The following is a 16,691-nucleotide window of genomic DNA, read 5'->3' on the forward strand; positions in this document are numbered from 1 at the left end:
AAGTGTGCCTGATAGCAGCTCCTTTAAAGTTGGTAGAAGCTAAAAGGTCATATTCACTGGGTTGCGGAAACTTGCATGTGTAAGTATAATAAAAATTACCATTAAGGCCAGGATCAAACCTTTGTGCTTCCTGAGACCTAACCCTTCAGGTTAGCATTAACCCTTCAATGCCCTCAAAACTGTGCTTTGTATATCCCACTTGATCCACTCTAGCTACTCACCTTCTTCATAGAGCATATCAGAAAGTGCCATGGGTTCATTTATGGCAAAAATAGTTTGTTACAGTCTTCTTTTCTATTTTTTCCTCAGTTTATTGCCCTTCCTGTTATATCTTTAAATGCTTTGGGGATAATTTGGCTTAACTGAGCTTCTCACCAAATTTCCTGTAATTTTATTTTTCCACCTACTGTTTGGGGGCTAAAAATACCATTCACAATCTTTATTTATTATTATACAAATAGAATCACGGAATCTCAGAGTTGGAGAGAAATTTCCACAACTCTCACATTCATCTCCTTTCCCTTCACACAACCAATTCTCTACTAGAATCCCAACTCTGATAAATTACCATAGATAAATTACTTAACTTCCATAAGTATTTCACTTTCTCACCTGTAAAATGAGAATAATAACATTTGATGTACATATCTTAGATGGTTTTTGTGAATAAAATATTTTGAGATCTTTTAGTGCTTTAACACTATAGAATTGGGAGTTATTATCCTGGAAGTCTGGAGATCTAGATCCCAATCTTAGCTCCTGTATCAGCATGATGGAGTATAAGAAGCACCATCCTTGAAATCAGAAGAATCATTGTAGAATCTTAGCTCTGCCATTTACTACCTAAATAGCTTTGGACTGTCTTTGGCCTCTCCAAGGCTCAGTTTTCTCCTCTGTTAAATGAAAGAATAGGATTCAATGACTTTTGTGTTATTTTCAGCTTTAATATTTTATTTTTCTATTTGCAATGGGACTCCCTGACTCCTTTCTCCAGAATTACTCTACTAACTTGTATAAAAGCTCAAAAAAAGTGGTTGCTACTGCTCTTAAGATTCTAAGAGTAAACTTGAAGTTCCTGAGTCCCCACCAAAATGATTCCTCACTTAAAAATCAGCTGATTCAAATAATTCTTAACTAAAGCATTCATTTACAAAGCAAAGCAAGAATAATAATTTTATACGATTCTATGTATAAATATGAGAGGCTCTCTTCTTCAAAATACATGTAAGGTCAATAAGTAGAGTGGATACAAACAATGACTCTTTTAGTAAAGCACTTTAGGAAAGCACAGGTGGCCAAAATAATTCACTACCTTGGAACTATGGTCATTGAAGTCCTTTCTCCTTTTAAAAACTAGCCTTACTGATATGCATGACATCTTCATTGGATAGATGCTTCTACTGCTAAGATAAGATAACTCCACAACTGGTCTGAGTGGCTTCAAGGCTAAGCTGACTGCTCCATAGCTAAGCTAGCCTGCTCTGTTATTGCACTAGAGTCTCTTTGTTACAGAGAAGTTCATTTCTCTGCAGGTTTGGAATACTTTATTGGACTGGGTCTCTTCAATGCTGGGGAAATGTGCACTCTTTCAAAAAGGGCAAAGACTCTTTTCTTGGATTTATAGAATTTTTTTCCAGTTCCTCATCTTTGACTGAAATCTGACCAGTTTTTGCCTCTCAGGAAGCAGGTAGCATTGAAGAAAACTATATTACCCATATTACCCCCTTTCCACCAAGCTCCAAGATACTCTCTTAAAATAACCATTTTTTTAAAAAATTCTGTCTATGAGATACTGCTTTGCAGGTGTTCTGACCTACAAAAATATCCCTCTTCCTCTACCCCTATAGAGAGCTGAGGTGACCTTATTGATAGGTTAAGTGTATCAGCAATGGCTGCATATTACATTTGGAAGATTACCATTAAGAAATTTTCCTTTCCCCTCTCTTTACCCACTACTCAGGGACCCAAATATCTCCCTTTTTTCCACATGAAATTTCTTCCTCCACATCGTAATTCCTTTTTTTTTAAATTTAAATTTTATTTTATTTAATAATAACTTTGTATTGACAGAATCCATGCCAGGGTAATTTTTTACATTATCCCTTACACTAGCTTATGTTTCGTATTTTCCCCTCCCTCCCTCCACCCCCGCCCCAAGATGGCAAGCAGTCCTATATATGTTAAATATGTTGCAGTATATCCTAGATACAATACATATTTGCAGAACCAAACAGTTCTCCTGTTGCACAGGGAGAATTGGATTCAGAAGGTAAAAATAACTCGGGAAGAAAATCAAAAATGAAATAGTTCACATTCATTTCCCAGTGTTCCTTCTTTGGGTGTAGCTGTTTCTGTCCATCATTTATCCATTGAAACTCAGTTAGGTCTGTTTGTCATAGAAATCCACTTCCATCAGAATACATCCTTATACAGTATCGTTGTCGAAGTGTATAATGATCTCCTGGTTCTGCTCATCTCACTTAGCATCAGTCGATGTAGGTCTCGCCAAGCCTCTCTGTATTCATCCTGCACATCGTCATTCCTCATTCAGATTATAGCATAGCAAGTTCTTTGTTATTATCTTCCTCTGCACCAAGAGCTTCAGTATAGAATACAAATTCTAGAGCTCAATAAATATGTCTGAATCAATTGGAGGAAGTTGGGAGGCTTGGACTAGAGAAAAATGGTTTAAGCAGGGGTTGTTCACTGGTTTCAGGTATTTGAAGGACTCTTATAGTATGGAAGCACTAGTCCCAGAGGGTATAGTTAGAGGCAATGGGTGGAAGCAACAAAGTAGAAAGGTAACAAGCATTTTATTAAATGTTTACTTTGTGCCAGGCATTCTGCCATCAAAATCTACAAAGAATCAAATTTTGGGAACAAGTAAAAACTTCTTTTTTGATTTAAAAAAGCTGCTTTAAAGCAGAATGGGCTTCCCAAAAATTAGTGAGTTATTATTTTTAGAGATGCTTAAACAAAGGCTGGATAGTCACTTATTAGAGGTCTTATACAAGAAATTTCATTTTAATGAATAAATTCTTTATTTCAACCACTTATTAGCCATAATGTTCAGAGTACTATATGAGATGCTGCATAAAATAAAAAATAACAAAGACATGGTCTCAACCTTCATGAGGATCTCAGTGGTACATGAGGACGATAATGATGATAACCAGGGGTTATATATTGCTTTAAAGTTTACATACAGATATTTCATTTGATCCTCACAGCTACCCTGGGAGGCATGTGTTATTATTATCTCCACTTTATAAATGAGGAAACTGGGGTAAACAGAGGTTGAAGTGATTTGCCCAGAATTACATAGCTAGTAAATATCGAAGACTTAAGTCTTCCTAATTCCATGTCCAGTGCTCTTTCTACTCTGTCATCTAGACTCCTTATATTGTGTTGTTATTTATATTTTCTTAATGATATTATCATTAATAATAGAATAGTTGGACTGAAGCCACTTAACATACATATAGATTTGCACATCTAATATGCAGTACTTAATAATACATAGAGAAGAGCTTTATAGTTCTCCATTATAATCTTCTTCAGTCACCTTATCATATTATAAAGGTTACCATTAAATGCATGCTAAAAGGTATGTACCCAAGAAGCCCAGACACCAACCAAGGTTGAAAAGCACAACCAAGTTGAAAAGGCTTTACAAGGTAGATAACTATCATCAGACAAACTGCTTAGGTAAATTTAGAGAAGCTTTATTCAATCAACAGAGAGATGACCATTTCATCAACTGCCTCCAAGTGAAAGACAGGACATAATAATTTCCAAGAAGACCAGGGAAGGGTTTTTTTGTTTTTTTTTTTTGGCAAAGCTTATTAAATATTCTATTTTTACCAATTACATGTAAAAACAATTTAATATCTTTTTTTCAAATTTTGAATTCCAAATTCCAAATTCTCTTACTCCCTTCCCTTACCTCTTCATCAAAAAGGCAAGCAATTTGACATAAGTTATACATGCGTCATCATGCAACACATTTCCATGGGAGACAATCTGTAAAATCATGGAACACAAAAAGAAATCCAAGAAAAATGAAGAAAAAAGTATTTTTGATCTGCATTCAGCCTCTTCCATTCTCTGGCTGTAGACAGCACTTTTCATCAAAAGTGCTAAAGAATTGTCTTGGATCATTGTATTGCTGAGAATAGCTAAGGTTATTCATAATACACAATTATACAATATTGATGTTTCTGTGTGCAATATTCTCTTGGTTCTGCTCATTTCATTTTGCATTAGTTCATATAAGTCTTCCTTTGCTGTTCCAAGAGCATCCTGCTCATTGTTTCTTTTATTTTTCTTTTTTTTATTATATCTTTTTATTGACAGAACATATGCATAGGTAATTTTTCAACTTTGTCCTTTGCATTCACTTCTGTTCCAACTTTTCCCTTCCCTCTCTCCACCCCTCCTCTAGAAGGCAAGCAGTCTTATACATGTTAAACATATTAAAGTATATCTTAAATATAATATATGTGTACAGATTTGCACAGTTCTCTTGTTGCACAAGAAATATCGGATTCAGAAGGTAAAAATAACCTGGGAAGAAAAACAAAAATGCAAGTAGTCCACATTCATTTCCCAGTGTTCTTTCTCTGGATGTAGCTGATTCTGTCCATCATTGATCAATTGGAATGGAATTGGATCTTCTCATCATCGAAGATATCCACTTCCATCAGAATATATCCTCATATAGTATTGTTGTTGAAGTGTATAATGATCTTCTGGTTCTGTTCATTTCACTTAGCATCAGTTTATGTAAGTCTCTCCAAGCCTCTCTGTATTCATTCTGCTGGTCATTTCTTACAGAACAATAATATTCCATAACATTCATATACCACAATTTATCCAACCATTCTCCAATTGATGGGCATCCATTCAATTTCCAGTTTCTAGCCACTACAAAAAGGGCTGCAAGAAACATTTTGGTACATACAGGTCCCTTTCCCTTCTTTAATATCTCTTTGGCCCAGTAATAACACTGCTAGATCAAAGAGTATCCACAGTTTGATAACTTTTTGAGCATAGTTCCAAATTGTTCTCCAGAATGGTTAGATCTGTTCACAACTCCAACAATGCATCAGTATCCCAGTTATGCCTCATCTCCTCCAACATTTGTCATTATCTTTTCCTGTCATCTTAGCCAATCTGACAGGAGTGTAGTGGTATCTCAGAGTTATCTTAATTTGCATTTCTCTGATCAATAGTGATTTGGAACACCCTTTCATATGACTAGAAATAGTTTCAATTTCAACATCTGAAAATTGTTCATGTCCTCTGACCCCTTATCAATTGGAGAATGGCTTGATTTCTTATATATTAGAGTCAATTCTCTATGTATTTTGGAAATGAGGCCTTTATCAGAACCTTTAACTGTAAAAATGTTTTCCCAGTTTATTGCTTCCCTTCTAATCTTGTCTGCAGTAGTTTTGTTTGTACAAAAGCTTTTCAATTTGATATAATCAAAATTTTCTATTTTGTGATCAATAATGATCTCTAGTACTTCTTTGATCACAAATTCCTTCCTCCTCCACAGGTCTGAGAGGTAAACTATTCTATGTTCTTCTAAATTATTTATAATCTCATTTTTTTTGTGCCTAGACCATGAACCCATTTTGACTTTATCTTGGTATATGGTGTTAAGTGTAAGTCAATGCCTAATTTCTGCTATACTAATTTCCAGTTTTCCCAGCAGTTTTTGTCAAGTTGGGATCTCTGGGTTTGTCAAACACTAGATTGCTATAGTTATTGAATATTTTGTCTTGTGAACCTAATCTATTCCACTGATCAATGTTGGAATCTTTACAAACTGCTAACTAATTAGAGTTGATCTGATCTTACAAGAAGATGTTTTGGGCCAGAACCTGAAACAAGGTACTAAATAGAACTAATTAGTACAATGCTTGTGTTTACACCTTTACTCATTGGAGTTCACAAGTATGCCAGCTTCACAAAGTAAACTTTGTAACTTTGTGAATTCACACCTCCCTTGAAGCTCTTTGGGCCAGAAAGCACTATGGGAGAAAACCCATAATCCCATTCTCTCAGAAGATATAAGGCCAGTGAAGAGAGATCTATTCCAGAATATATTTTCCATTTGGTGGCAGAAGAGAGCTCAGCTGGATTGGAGAGGAGCACTCTGGTGCAGACACTTTGGGAGATTTCAGCAGAATTACGCCAGAAGCCCTCTCTCCGAGGCAAGAAGGAATATTTTCCACTTGGCTGGCTGGTGGCAGAAGAAGAGTTTTCAGAGGAAGAAGCTACGAGTCGAGAGTTCAGCAGACAACCAGATTCATCTTCATCTCACACCACTGTGGTAGGTGGCTGGGCTCCTGTACTTCCCCCACTGAGATCAAGCTGGTCTGAAAGACTCACCAGAAAGCTAGCAGAGTCCCAAGTGAAGGAGACAAGAGATTCATTCCATCTTTGTGCTGGCTGGAGGCTGAAAAAAAGCAGAGGCAGAGGCTGAAGGACAAAACCCTTGGATTTGGAGATATTCGGAGGGCTCTAAGCTAACCGGGCTATATTAAAGACAATAAAAGATCTGAACTTTTATCACCTGGCTGCGTTTTGAGGTGATTATTACTTTCAACTGATACTAAAGCTGCCTCCAAGAAAACCTCCCCAAGAAACTTGCACCTCTCCCCCAGAGAGAACCATTCATCTTACTTTAAAAGAAGAAGATCACCACACTTTGGCACCCAACGTGGGGCCATAAATGTGGTGATCTTCTTCCCAAATGCAGCCAGGTGATAAAAGTTCAGATCTTTTATTGTCTCTTATATAGCCTGGTTAGCTTAGAGGTCTATCTCTTTGCTTGGTTCCAAGAGCTCTTGCAGTTTTGTCCTTTGCTTCTGCCTCTGCTTTCTTCAGCCTTCAATCCAGCTCCAAGTTGAATCTGCCTTGCCTCTGAGAGAGGGCTTCTGGCTCTCAATCTTCCAAAGTGCTCTGTGTCTGCACCAGAGTGCTCTTCTCCAATCCAGCTGAACTCTCTTCTGCCACCAGCCAGTCAAGTGGAAAATATTCTGGAATAGATCTCTCTTCACTGGCCTTATATTTGACTCTTCTGAGAGAATGGGATTATGAGTTTTCTCCCATAGTGCTCTCTGGCCCAAAGAGCTTTAAGGGAGGTGTGAATTTACAAAGTTACAAAGTTTACTTTGTGAATCTGGCATACTTGTGAACTCCGATGAGTAAAGGTGTAAACACAAGCATTGTACTAATTAGTCCTACTTAGTACCTTGTTTTAGGTTCTGGCCCAAAACATCTTGTAAGATCAGATCAACTCTAATTAGTTAGCAGTTTGTAAAGATTCCAACAGATCAACTAATTTATTTCTTAGCCAATACCAAATGGTTTTGATGACCGCTGCTTTATAATATAGTTTTAGATCTGGTACAGCTAGGCTGCCTTCATTTGATTTTTTTTTTCATTAGTTCCCTTGAAATTCTCGACCTTTTGTTCTTCCATATGAATTTTGTTGTTATTTTTTCTAAGTCATTAAAATGGTTTCTTGGGAGTCTGATTGGTATAGCACTAAATAAATAGATTAGTTTAAGTAGTATTGTCATCTTTATTATATTCACTCGGCCTATGCAAGAGCACTTAATATTTTTCCAATTGTTTAATTCTGACTTTATTTGTGTGGAAAGTGTTTGGTAGTTTTATTCATATAGTTCCTGACTTTCCTTTGGCAGATAGAGTCCCAAATATTTTATGCTATTGACAGTTATCTTAAATGGAATTTCTTTTTGTAACTGCTAACTGCTGGATTTTGTTGGTGATGTATAAAAATGCTAAGGATTTATGTAAATTTATTTTGTATCCTACAACTCTGCTAAAGTTGTGGATTATTTCTAATAGCTTTTTAGTAGAATCTCTGGGGTTTTCTAAGTATACCATCATATCATCTGCAAAGAGTGATAATTTGGTTTCCTCATTACCTAATCTAATTCCTTTAATCTCTTTCTCGACTCTTATTGCCAAAGTTAGTGGTTCTAATATAATATTGAATAGTAATGGTGATAGTGGACAACCTTATTTCACTCCTGATCTTATTGGGTATGATTCCAATTTATCCCCATTACATATGATGCTTACTGACGGTTTTAAATAGATACTCCTCACTATTTTAAGGAAATGTCCATTTATTCCTATACTCTCAGGTGTTTTTAATAGGAATGGATGCTGGATTTTATCAAATGATTTTTCTACATCTACTGAGATGACCATATGGTTTTTGTTAATTTGGTTATTGATATAGTCAATTATACTAATAGTTTTCCTAATATTGGATCAGCCCTGCATTCCCGGTATAAATCCTACTTGATCATGGTGTATTATCCTGGGGATGATTTTCTTTAATCTTTTGCTAATATTTTATTTAAGATTTTAGCATCAATATTCATTAGGGAGATTGGTCTATAATTTTCTTTCTCTGTTTTCAACTTACCTGGTTTAGGTATCAGTACAATGTCTGTGTCATAAAAGGAATTTGGTAGGACTCTTTCAATCCCTATAATTGTTCTTTAAATGTTTGGTAGAATTCACATGTAAATCCATCTGATCCTGGGGATTTTTTTCTTAGGGAGTTGATTAATAGCTTGTTCTATTTCTTTTTCTAAAATAGAACTGTTTAACCAATTTACTTCTTCCATTGTTAATCTGAGCAAGCTATATTTTTGAAGGTCTTCTTCCATTTCATTTAAGTTATCGAATTTATTGGCATAAAGTTGGGCAAAGTAACTCCTAATTATTGCTCTAATTTCCTCTTCATTAGTGGCAAGTTCTCCCTTTTCATTCTTAAGATTAACAATTTGATTTTCCTCTTTCCTTTTTCTAATCAAATTTACTAAAAGGTTTCTCTCTATTTTGTTGTTTTTTTCATAGAACCAACTATTAATTTTATTTATTAATTCAATAGTTTTTTAACTTCCAATTTTATTAATCTCTCCTTTTATTTTTAGAATTTCAAGTTTAGTGTTTGACTAGGTGTTTTTAATTTGCTTCTTTTCTAGGCTTTTTAGTTGGGGGCCAATTCATTGACTTTTTCTTTCTCTATTTTTTGCAAGTAGGTCTCTAGAGATATAAATTTTCCCCTTATTGCCACATTGGCTGCATCCCACACATTTTAGTATGACATCTCATTATTTTCATTTTCTTGGGTGAAATTATTAATTGTATCTATGAATTGCTGTTTCACCCAATAATTCTTTAGGATGAAATTATTTAGTTTCCAATTATTTTTTGGCCTATTTTCCCCTAACTTTTTATTGAATGTAATTTTCATTGCATTGTGACCTAAAAAGGATGCATTTACTATTTCTGCCTTTCTACATTTGAATTTGAGGTTTTTATGTTTTAATATTTTTGTATTTATTTTTGTATAGGTTCCATGAACTGCTGAAAAGGAAGTGTACTCCTTTCTGTCTCCATTTAGTTTTCTCCAAAGATCTAGCATACCTAACTTTTCTAGTATTCTAGCTCCCTCTTTGACTTCTTTCTTATTTATTTTGTGGTTTGATTTATCTAATTCTAAGAGTGCAAGGTTGAGATCTCCCACTATTATAGTTTTGCTGTCTATTTCTTCTTGCAGCTCTCTTAATTTCTCCTTTAAGAATTTAGATGCTACACCACTTGGTGCATATATGTTTAATATTGATATTGCTTCATTATCTATGCTAAAGGGAAGGCTTTTTTAAAGAACCATTTAAACTGTATCCTGAATGGTGAATGGATTTTTCAAGAAGAAAAACTAATTAAGACACAGGAAACACCATAAGCAAATCATAGAGAGAGAGAAAAAGAATAGATGTGCTTTACACAAAGTAGATGCTTAATGAGTATTTGTTGAAATGAACTGATTTAAATTATCTATAGAAGAGACTCATCTAGTTTGGCCAGAAAGTACATACACAATGTCAGGGGAAAAGAGGAAGTACCACTGTGAAGAAAATCTTGAATATGGACAGACCATTACCCAACTCAGCTTCTTGAGCCATAAGAAAAAAATGATCTCTTAGGCAGGGTCAGAGGACTATCAACCAACCAAGAAGTAGTAAAGAACAATATATTTATCCTTTCACACTCAGAGTAGGTCCTATCAAAGTCCTCTTACCTTTTTCCCTGCCTCCTGGCTCTGAGAAGTGGACCTTTGGAAAGCAGTCCTTGTAGAAGCCTGAACCCATCTCCTTTCCCCAACTTCTATTCTCAATGCAAGGAGATCAGTTATTGTTTCTAAATCAGGCATGCCTTAAAGATTATCTATTCCTTCTAGCAGTTCAACATGAAGCCTGTGGCTAAAATGAAGCCTACATTTATAATACATAAAAATAATATGAAAAACATAATACTTTAAAATATATAACAATAAATATAAAGGTAAATCTTGAAGTTAGATGATCTGGGTTAAAGTTCTTCCTTATATACATACTTTCTTGAAAACAATAGATAAAATACTTAACATTTCAGTGCTACTTGCCAGTGTTCTAAGTTATAGAATTTACAGAAGAATTGCATTATCTGTCTCCAAATAGACCCATTCAAAAAGAATTTTTTGGGAGATGGGAGATGATTGGGGGAAGAGGGAGTTAGGAGTATCTCTTATCTGCTGGATCCTGTAAATTTGAGAGGTCAGATACTCCTGAATCTAAGTACTAGTGTAATAGGAGGGTACATCTGAAGCAACTTCTTAGAGAACAAGATGACCATTTGTGGGAAAATTAGCACGTTATACTCCAGCTTGCTAGAAAATATGGATTTGTAAGTGAGTTGATCTGATAGAGATGAAGATGAAATGCATATTCAGTAATCCCACAAAATATGATATGTTTTAATGTTTAAATACCAGGCTCCTGGTAGAGTATAATAGGAGATACTACTTCATGTTTTAACTATTTGTTAATATATGCTTATGAGTCTTGGAGATTTAACACTTGCTTTTGGAGATACCTTAATTGCGCACCAAATCTAAGCTTTAAGAAAATTTTATTTGGGCTTCCATGATGATGGTATAATGAGCCAAAGTTTGAGAAGATTGGGAGATTGGAACATTGAAAGAGAAGAGCATCAAGAAAGTTATCCTCATTTTATAGATGGAATAGATGAAGTGAATTGCCCAGAGTCCCACAGGTAATGAATGTTGAGGCTACATTTGAACTCGTCTTCTTGCTCCCCAATCTAGGCATCTATTCACTACCATCTAGATGTCTTTAAATGAACCAGAACTGTAATGTTTGAGCTAGTTTTCTGTCATAGTCAGACCCAGTCTCAATCTGACCTACTCTCCTCCAGCAGTCTGGCATTCTCAACTAGTCTCCATCTGAGTCTGACTTTATTCCCAGTTTAAATATCCTACTATATCATTACAATATACTAAGTATAAGCCAACCTAGAGTGATTATATCATTATATCAAACTAAAGTGATTATATCATGTCATATTGGATATATGTGAGCTAGAAAACCATTGTCTCATCAATTCCACTGAGTTAACACCTGGTTTCAAGTATATTTCTTTCAAGTATACTTCTCCAAAGTTCCACCCCCTACAAAGAATTTCAAGGGAGCATACATATGGAATAAGCATCCCATATATGAGGTATAGACCATGCAAAGACATAGGGATGTAACTGGAATGTTATATGCAAGTCATGGAATATATAAAAGAGAATAATGTACAATAAATCTGAAAGGAGAGTTTGGAGACAGATTGTGAAAGGATTTAAATGCCAAATACAGGAGTTTATCTTTTAATTCACAGGCAATGGGGTGCCACTAAAGCATTTTGAGCTAAGGAGTGTCATTTTTAGATCTACACTGCCAAAATAGAGTGGAGGGGAAAAAAGGATTGGAGACGGAAAAACTGGATGTAGAAATACCAAATAAGAAGATATTTCAGTAGTCCAGGAGAGAGTCTAGTAGTCCAGATCTAGATTGATTATAGAGTGATTTATAGAAAAGGAAACTGATGCTCAGGAGATAATATTTATAAGACTTGGCAAATGATTAGTTATAAAGAATGAGTGACAATAAATAAGGTACTCCCTCATATCTGGTTCCTAAGATTCCTGCTCCAGAGTTCAAGCTGCATCCCATCAAATTGGTCACTTCTTACCAGGGTCCTAGAAGGCTTACTTATCACCTCTCATCCAGGTGAGCTTTCCTAACAGACAAAAAGTAAGTAATTGCTCATTAACATTCAAAAGAAGAAAGTTAAAGTAGCAGAAAGGTAACTGAACCCAAGTCAAAAGATCCAACAAACTTTGGCTCTGATAATTATGTGATCTTAGATAAACCATTTTAACTATGCCTCAGTTTCCTCAACTATAACAAAGTGGGTGGGGGAATAAGACATATTACCTACTTTATAGAGATGTAAGAAAAGTATTCTGTGAGCTTTAATAGAAATGTATATTCTTAAAACTGGTTCCACTCTGATGCTGCAGTTTAGTTTTTTGTTTTGTTTTCTTTTGTTTGATTTTTTTGTGTGTGTGTTTTTTTCTACCTAGGCTGTTATGCAGGACTAATACAGAATAGGTTAGTGTCCATGAAGCATAATGAACCTCTGCAAGGCTGGATGATAAATCCCCTCTTCAAGTTCAAAAAGTTAGACACTTTTAGCTTTCCTTGGGTGATCTTTATTCTCTTAACTATTCCCCCGAGAAAGAGAGTTTGTTTTGATATCAAAAATATTCCCTTGTTTTAACCCCTAAAAAAAGAAACCCATCCCTGCTGCACCAGACAAAAGGCATAGAATGTCAAAGTTGGAAAATTACTTCAACTCCCTCATTTAAATTGAGGGAAACTTCCTCAGTAGAAAATTATATAGCTCAAGGTCACACAGTGAATAGGCAAAGATAATAATGGTACTCAGATCTCTTGACATCTAGTCCAATTCTCTTATACAATCTGCCACCACTAGTTATCAAATTGTATGTAATAGAAATTTCAGAACTTTAGTGAAAACCCTAAAGATGATATCCACTCTCCTAGTAATTGTAGGTGAATTATTCCAAATTCTGCTATGCTGTGAAGGCACTTTTCACATGCCTCCTCTGTCTCCTTGCAGACTGTCTTCTCTAATGTTTCATCCTCTACAAATATCACACTTGAATCTCCTCCCTTTCCTGGTATTAATTTACTAGTGAATTTAACTCTAAAAATGGGTCAAGTGATAATCTGTCTTTATATATATTTTTTTTCCTCAAATAGTTTATATATTTGAGCTATTTATCTTGAGTAAATCACTCCTGGCTCTTTTCTGTGTATGTTACTAAAGGCAAGTGAGAGACAAACTAACACAAATTTAATAACAGAGACATGTTATTAAGCAGACTATGTACTCTTTCTCCTGGCCAGTATTTAAAAGAGCTGGAGTTCTGACAAATAGGTGAGTCTTCTCTCTTTTTGGTATTAAAGGCTGAATTACTTTTGGGCAAAGGATCCTCATGACCAGAAGAAATGAGGAGCAAGAGATGCAAAGGTATTTGATGAACACTTTTAAAAATAAGATTATTTCTCTAAATTACCAGTGACTGGAACTCTAAAGACCCTTGCCAAATGTGATAAGATAACCCTTTTGGTTGGAGACCAAGCTACTGTAAAAACTACCAGGTTATCCTTTTGATTTAAAAAACCTAATCACAACCAGCTTAGATCTAGACTTTTAGGATGGATTTTCTTCCTCACAGGCAAATTTTCTACTCCAGAAACATAATTCTTAATAGATCTTCCTAGATTTACCAAGGTTTGTTATGTGCAATTGATAAGGATAGTGATGATAACAAGAGTTGTTAAAAATCCCCTTTTGGTCTGTGCAGAAGTTCTTCATGAAAGAATTCATGAAACCCAAAATATTAATTGGCAAAAATGAAAGTTTATTGTTGGCTGGGAAGCCAGCTGTGCTAAGAGACTGACTTTCTTTAGTGGCAAAGTTTTATTAGGGAAATGAAGGCTGACACCAAGAAGAGAATGCCTTCTCAATGGGCAGGGTCCTAGCCAGCTGCTTTGAACCTTCTGCAAAGTCCCATTAGGGAAATGGAGGCTGAAAAACCTCGATCTTCTCATTGGGCAAGGTCCTAGCAAAATGCTCTGGACCTTCTGCAAAGTTTAAGTTCAGAAACTGCCCTTTAAAAAAGAATCTTTGAGGCTTAGGTAGCCCACTCAGATCTACAATTGGAATTAACGACATTTCAAAAGGGGTGCTTTTTGACCAAGATTTCTAATTGAATCAAAGGGTCTGGTATCCCCTAAAGATAACTTATCTTGGGGGAGACTCCAAAAGGGATCACAGATCAAAAGAGAACACAGTTTCAGAGTGATAATTTTAAAGGGAACACAGTTTCAGAGTGATAATTTTAAAGGGAACACAGTTTCCCTCCCCCTTCATAATAAATGCTGGGGATATGAAGATGGAAAAGTCTACAAATTGGGAAAGATTGTTTTAAAATTGAATCTCCTTTACACAATGGAACAGAAAGTATGATACTCCAGGAGAGCTGACTGCAGGGAAGCAAGCTGAACTTTACAATTGACTCCCAATTGTAAATGACCTCCAAGACCCAAACTGGGAATAAACTTGTCCCAGCGACCAGCATTTCCTTGCTAAGAGACAACTAGGAGATAAAATACATCTCTTGTTGGCATTTGTATTCTGGTAGAAAAGTTGGAGAAGGACTCTGCAACTTAAATACCAGAATATTTAAGCTCAGCAGGAAAAAAGATCGAGATTTTTCATAAAGCAACTTTTAGTCTTGACCATTCTTGCTTGGGCACAACGAATGAAAATTTGGCTTGGACATGGGAACGAAAAATGCAGACAAAAGCCCTCTCAGGCCAGAAGTGAATGGTAAACGTGCAAGAAATGTGAAATCTCCATACTAATCAAAGGCAGAGAGACCTAAAAACCCATAGAAAAAAACCTGCTCAGTAGACTCTACAATCACTCATTCTCAGCAGCTTTGCGTAAACTGCTAATGCAGAAAGGGCTGTGGATTTGCCTCCCTTCTTCCCTTTGCTGTCTTCAGGGTTCCAGGTATATTCTATAACTTCTAGCAAATCCGCTTTCGAAAAAAAAAAAGCCTAAGATCACAGGCTCAAGAGGGAAGGAGTAGCATTTTAGAGACTCATCAAGTCGGACCAGCGCTATCCAGACGCCCCCTCTGGGCTCGATCTGGAGACCAGTGAGGCGTAGAAAGGATGCGGGCTCTTGCTGCACAGAGCCAGCTTCTCAGCTGCAACTGACCAAGCATTCAGCCTTTGTGCTAATATATTTCTGGGGGCGGGGGTAGGGAGGAAGAGGTAGAAGGGTGGGGCGAGCAGCCCGAGAGGGACATGAGCCTACATCAGGGAAGACTGAGCTTTTTTAGAAATCAGACCTTCCCAGCAGCTAAGGGGACACTGTGATTACGGCGCCGCTCCAGGGAGCAAGGTGATGTGGCGCAGAGAATGCGAACTTCGGTCGCCTGTCTCTAACTTAGGAAGCAATTGCCTCTCCGTCCAACCATGGGGCTTTCGGGACTCCCTCCCTGCAGCCCGCTGGAAGCATGCCATCTTTGGTGTGGGCGCCCAGAACCTTGACCGCTGCGCTCAGCTGCCCTACAGCCGCCGCCCGAAAGGACTATGTACTGAGAACCCTAAGGACTCGTCACCCAGGTGAGTGTCTCTTCCTGGGTCCCAGAGGTGGCTGGCTTCTTGGGCCCGACTGGACAATGGCGCACCTCTCCTCTGTTGCCTCTGCACCCGCAGCGTAGCGCCTTGCTCCTCGTCGCCTAATTCCACCCAGGCGGCTCCTGGAGTGCTTCAGGAGAGACAGTGGGGACACGAGACGCCAGCCTCGGAAGGGCTTCGCTCCCCCTTTCCCTCTAGCCCGATCGGCTGCGGTCAGATGAAAAGACGCGGCGGGAGCTGGGTGTGATAGGATCCCAAGAAGGGCTGGCTTCCTGTAGGTTAGGGGGAAACAGCGTTGAGAGGCCCGTAAGGGAGCAGGTGCAGTCCTAGCAAGGTGGCCGGCGGCTCTGCCCTGCCTTGATCCTTACAGCTCGGGTGCCTACGCGGGAACATGTATGGCGAACTCTTCAATTCCACCAGTGCCGCCGAAGTCCCGCTCCCGCTGCACACCAGGGGAATGTATGGGAGCGGGACCCCAAAGCCCGTGAGCTCTTCTGTTCTCTACACATCGACAGCCCGGGCTCTCAAGGAGGGGGAGATAAGTAAGCCAGACCTGGTGACTTACCTCGTGTTGTTCTTCTTCCTATTCTTGTTAGTGTCTCTCATCGTACTCTTCATTAACTGTCAGCTGAAAAACACCTTCTTTGCCACTTTATCTTACGATCGATCTCTGAGAGAGGCTCGGACTCCGTGGAAAACGCAGGCTGTCTAACACCACAGGTGGCCAGAAGCTGGAATAATAAACCCTGTCTGCTCCTTTTGACTTGAAAATTCTTTGTGCTTCTGGGGTCTGTTCTGAATTAGAAAACTCGTGTCGTAAAATGTCTCTCTTTGACCACGATGTGGATGAAAAAAAGTAGGACTGTTGTAGGACCAAGTGGATTAATGTTCCCAAACCGGTCCCCAAACGACTAGTCTTTTATCACTTCATTAAAAAAAAAAAAAAAATCCCTAAAGTTTTCTTTGGTTGGCATTTGTTACAGTTTACATACTCTA

At 37.4% G+C, this 16,691-nt stretch overlaps 1 protein-coding gene across 1 annotated transcript; it reads left to right on the plus strand.

The window, feature by feature from the left end:
- The first annotated feature begins 14,808 nt into the window (after positions 1–14,808).
- On the plus strand, positions 14,809–16,466 carry SMIM32 (small integral membrane protein 32). The gene has a single exon (XM_051978136.1). The coding sequence runs from the start codon at positions 16,087–16,089 to the stop codon at positions 16,405–16,407; it is 321 nt and encodes a 106-aa protein (XP_051834096.1). The 5' UTR covers positions 14,809–16,086; the 3' UTR covers positions 16,408–16,466.
- Positions 16,467–16,691: the final 225 nt, after the last annotated feature.

This window comes from Antechinus flavipes, chromosome 2 (assembly GCF_016432865.1).
Source record: "Antechinus flavipes isolate AdamAnt ecotype Samford, QLD, Australia chromosome 2, AdamAnt_v2, whole genome shotgun sequence".
Lineage (NCBI taxonomy): Eukaryota > Metazoa > Chordata > Mammalia > Dasyuromorphia > Dasyuridae > Antechinus > Antechinus flavipes.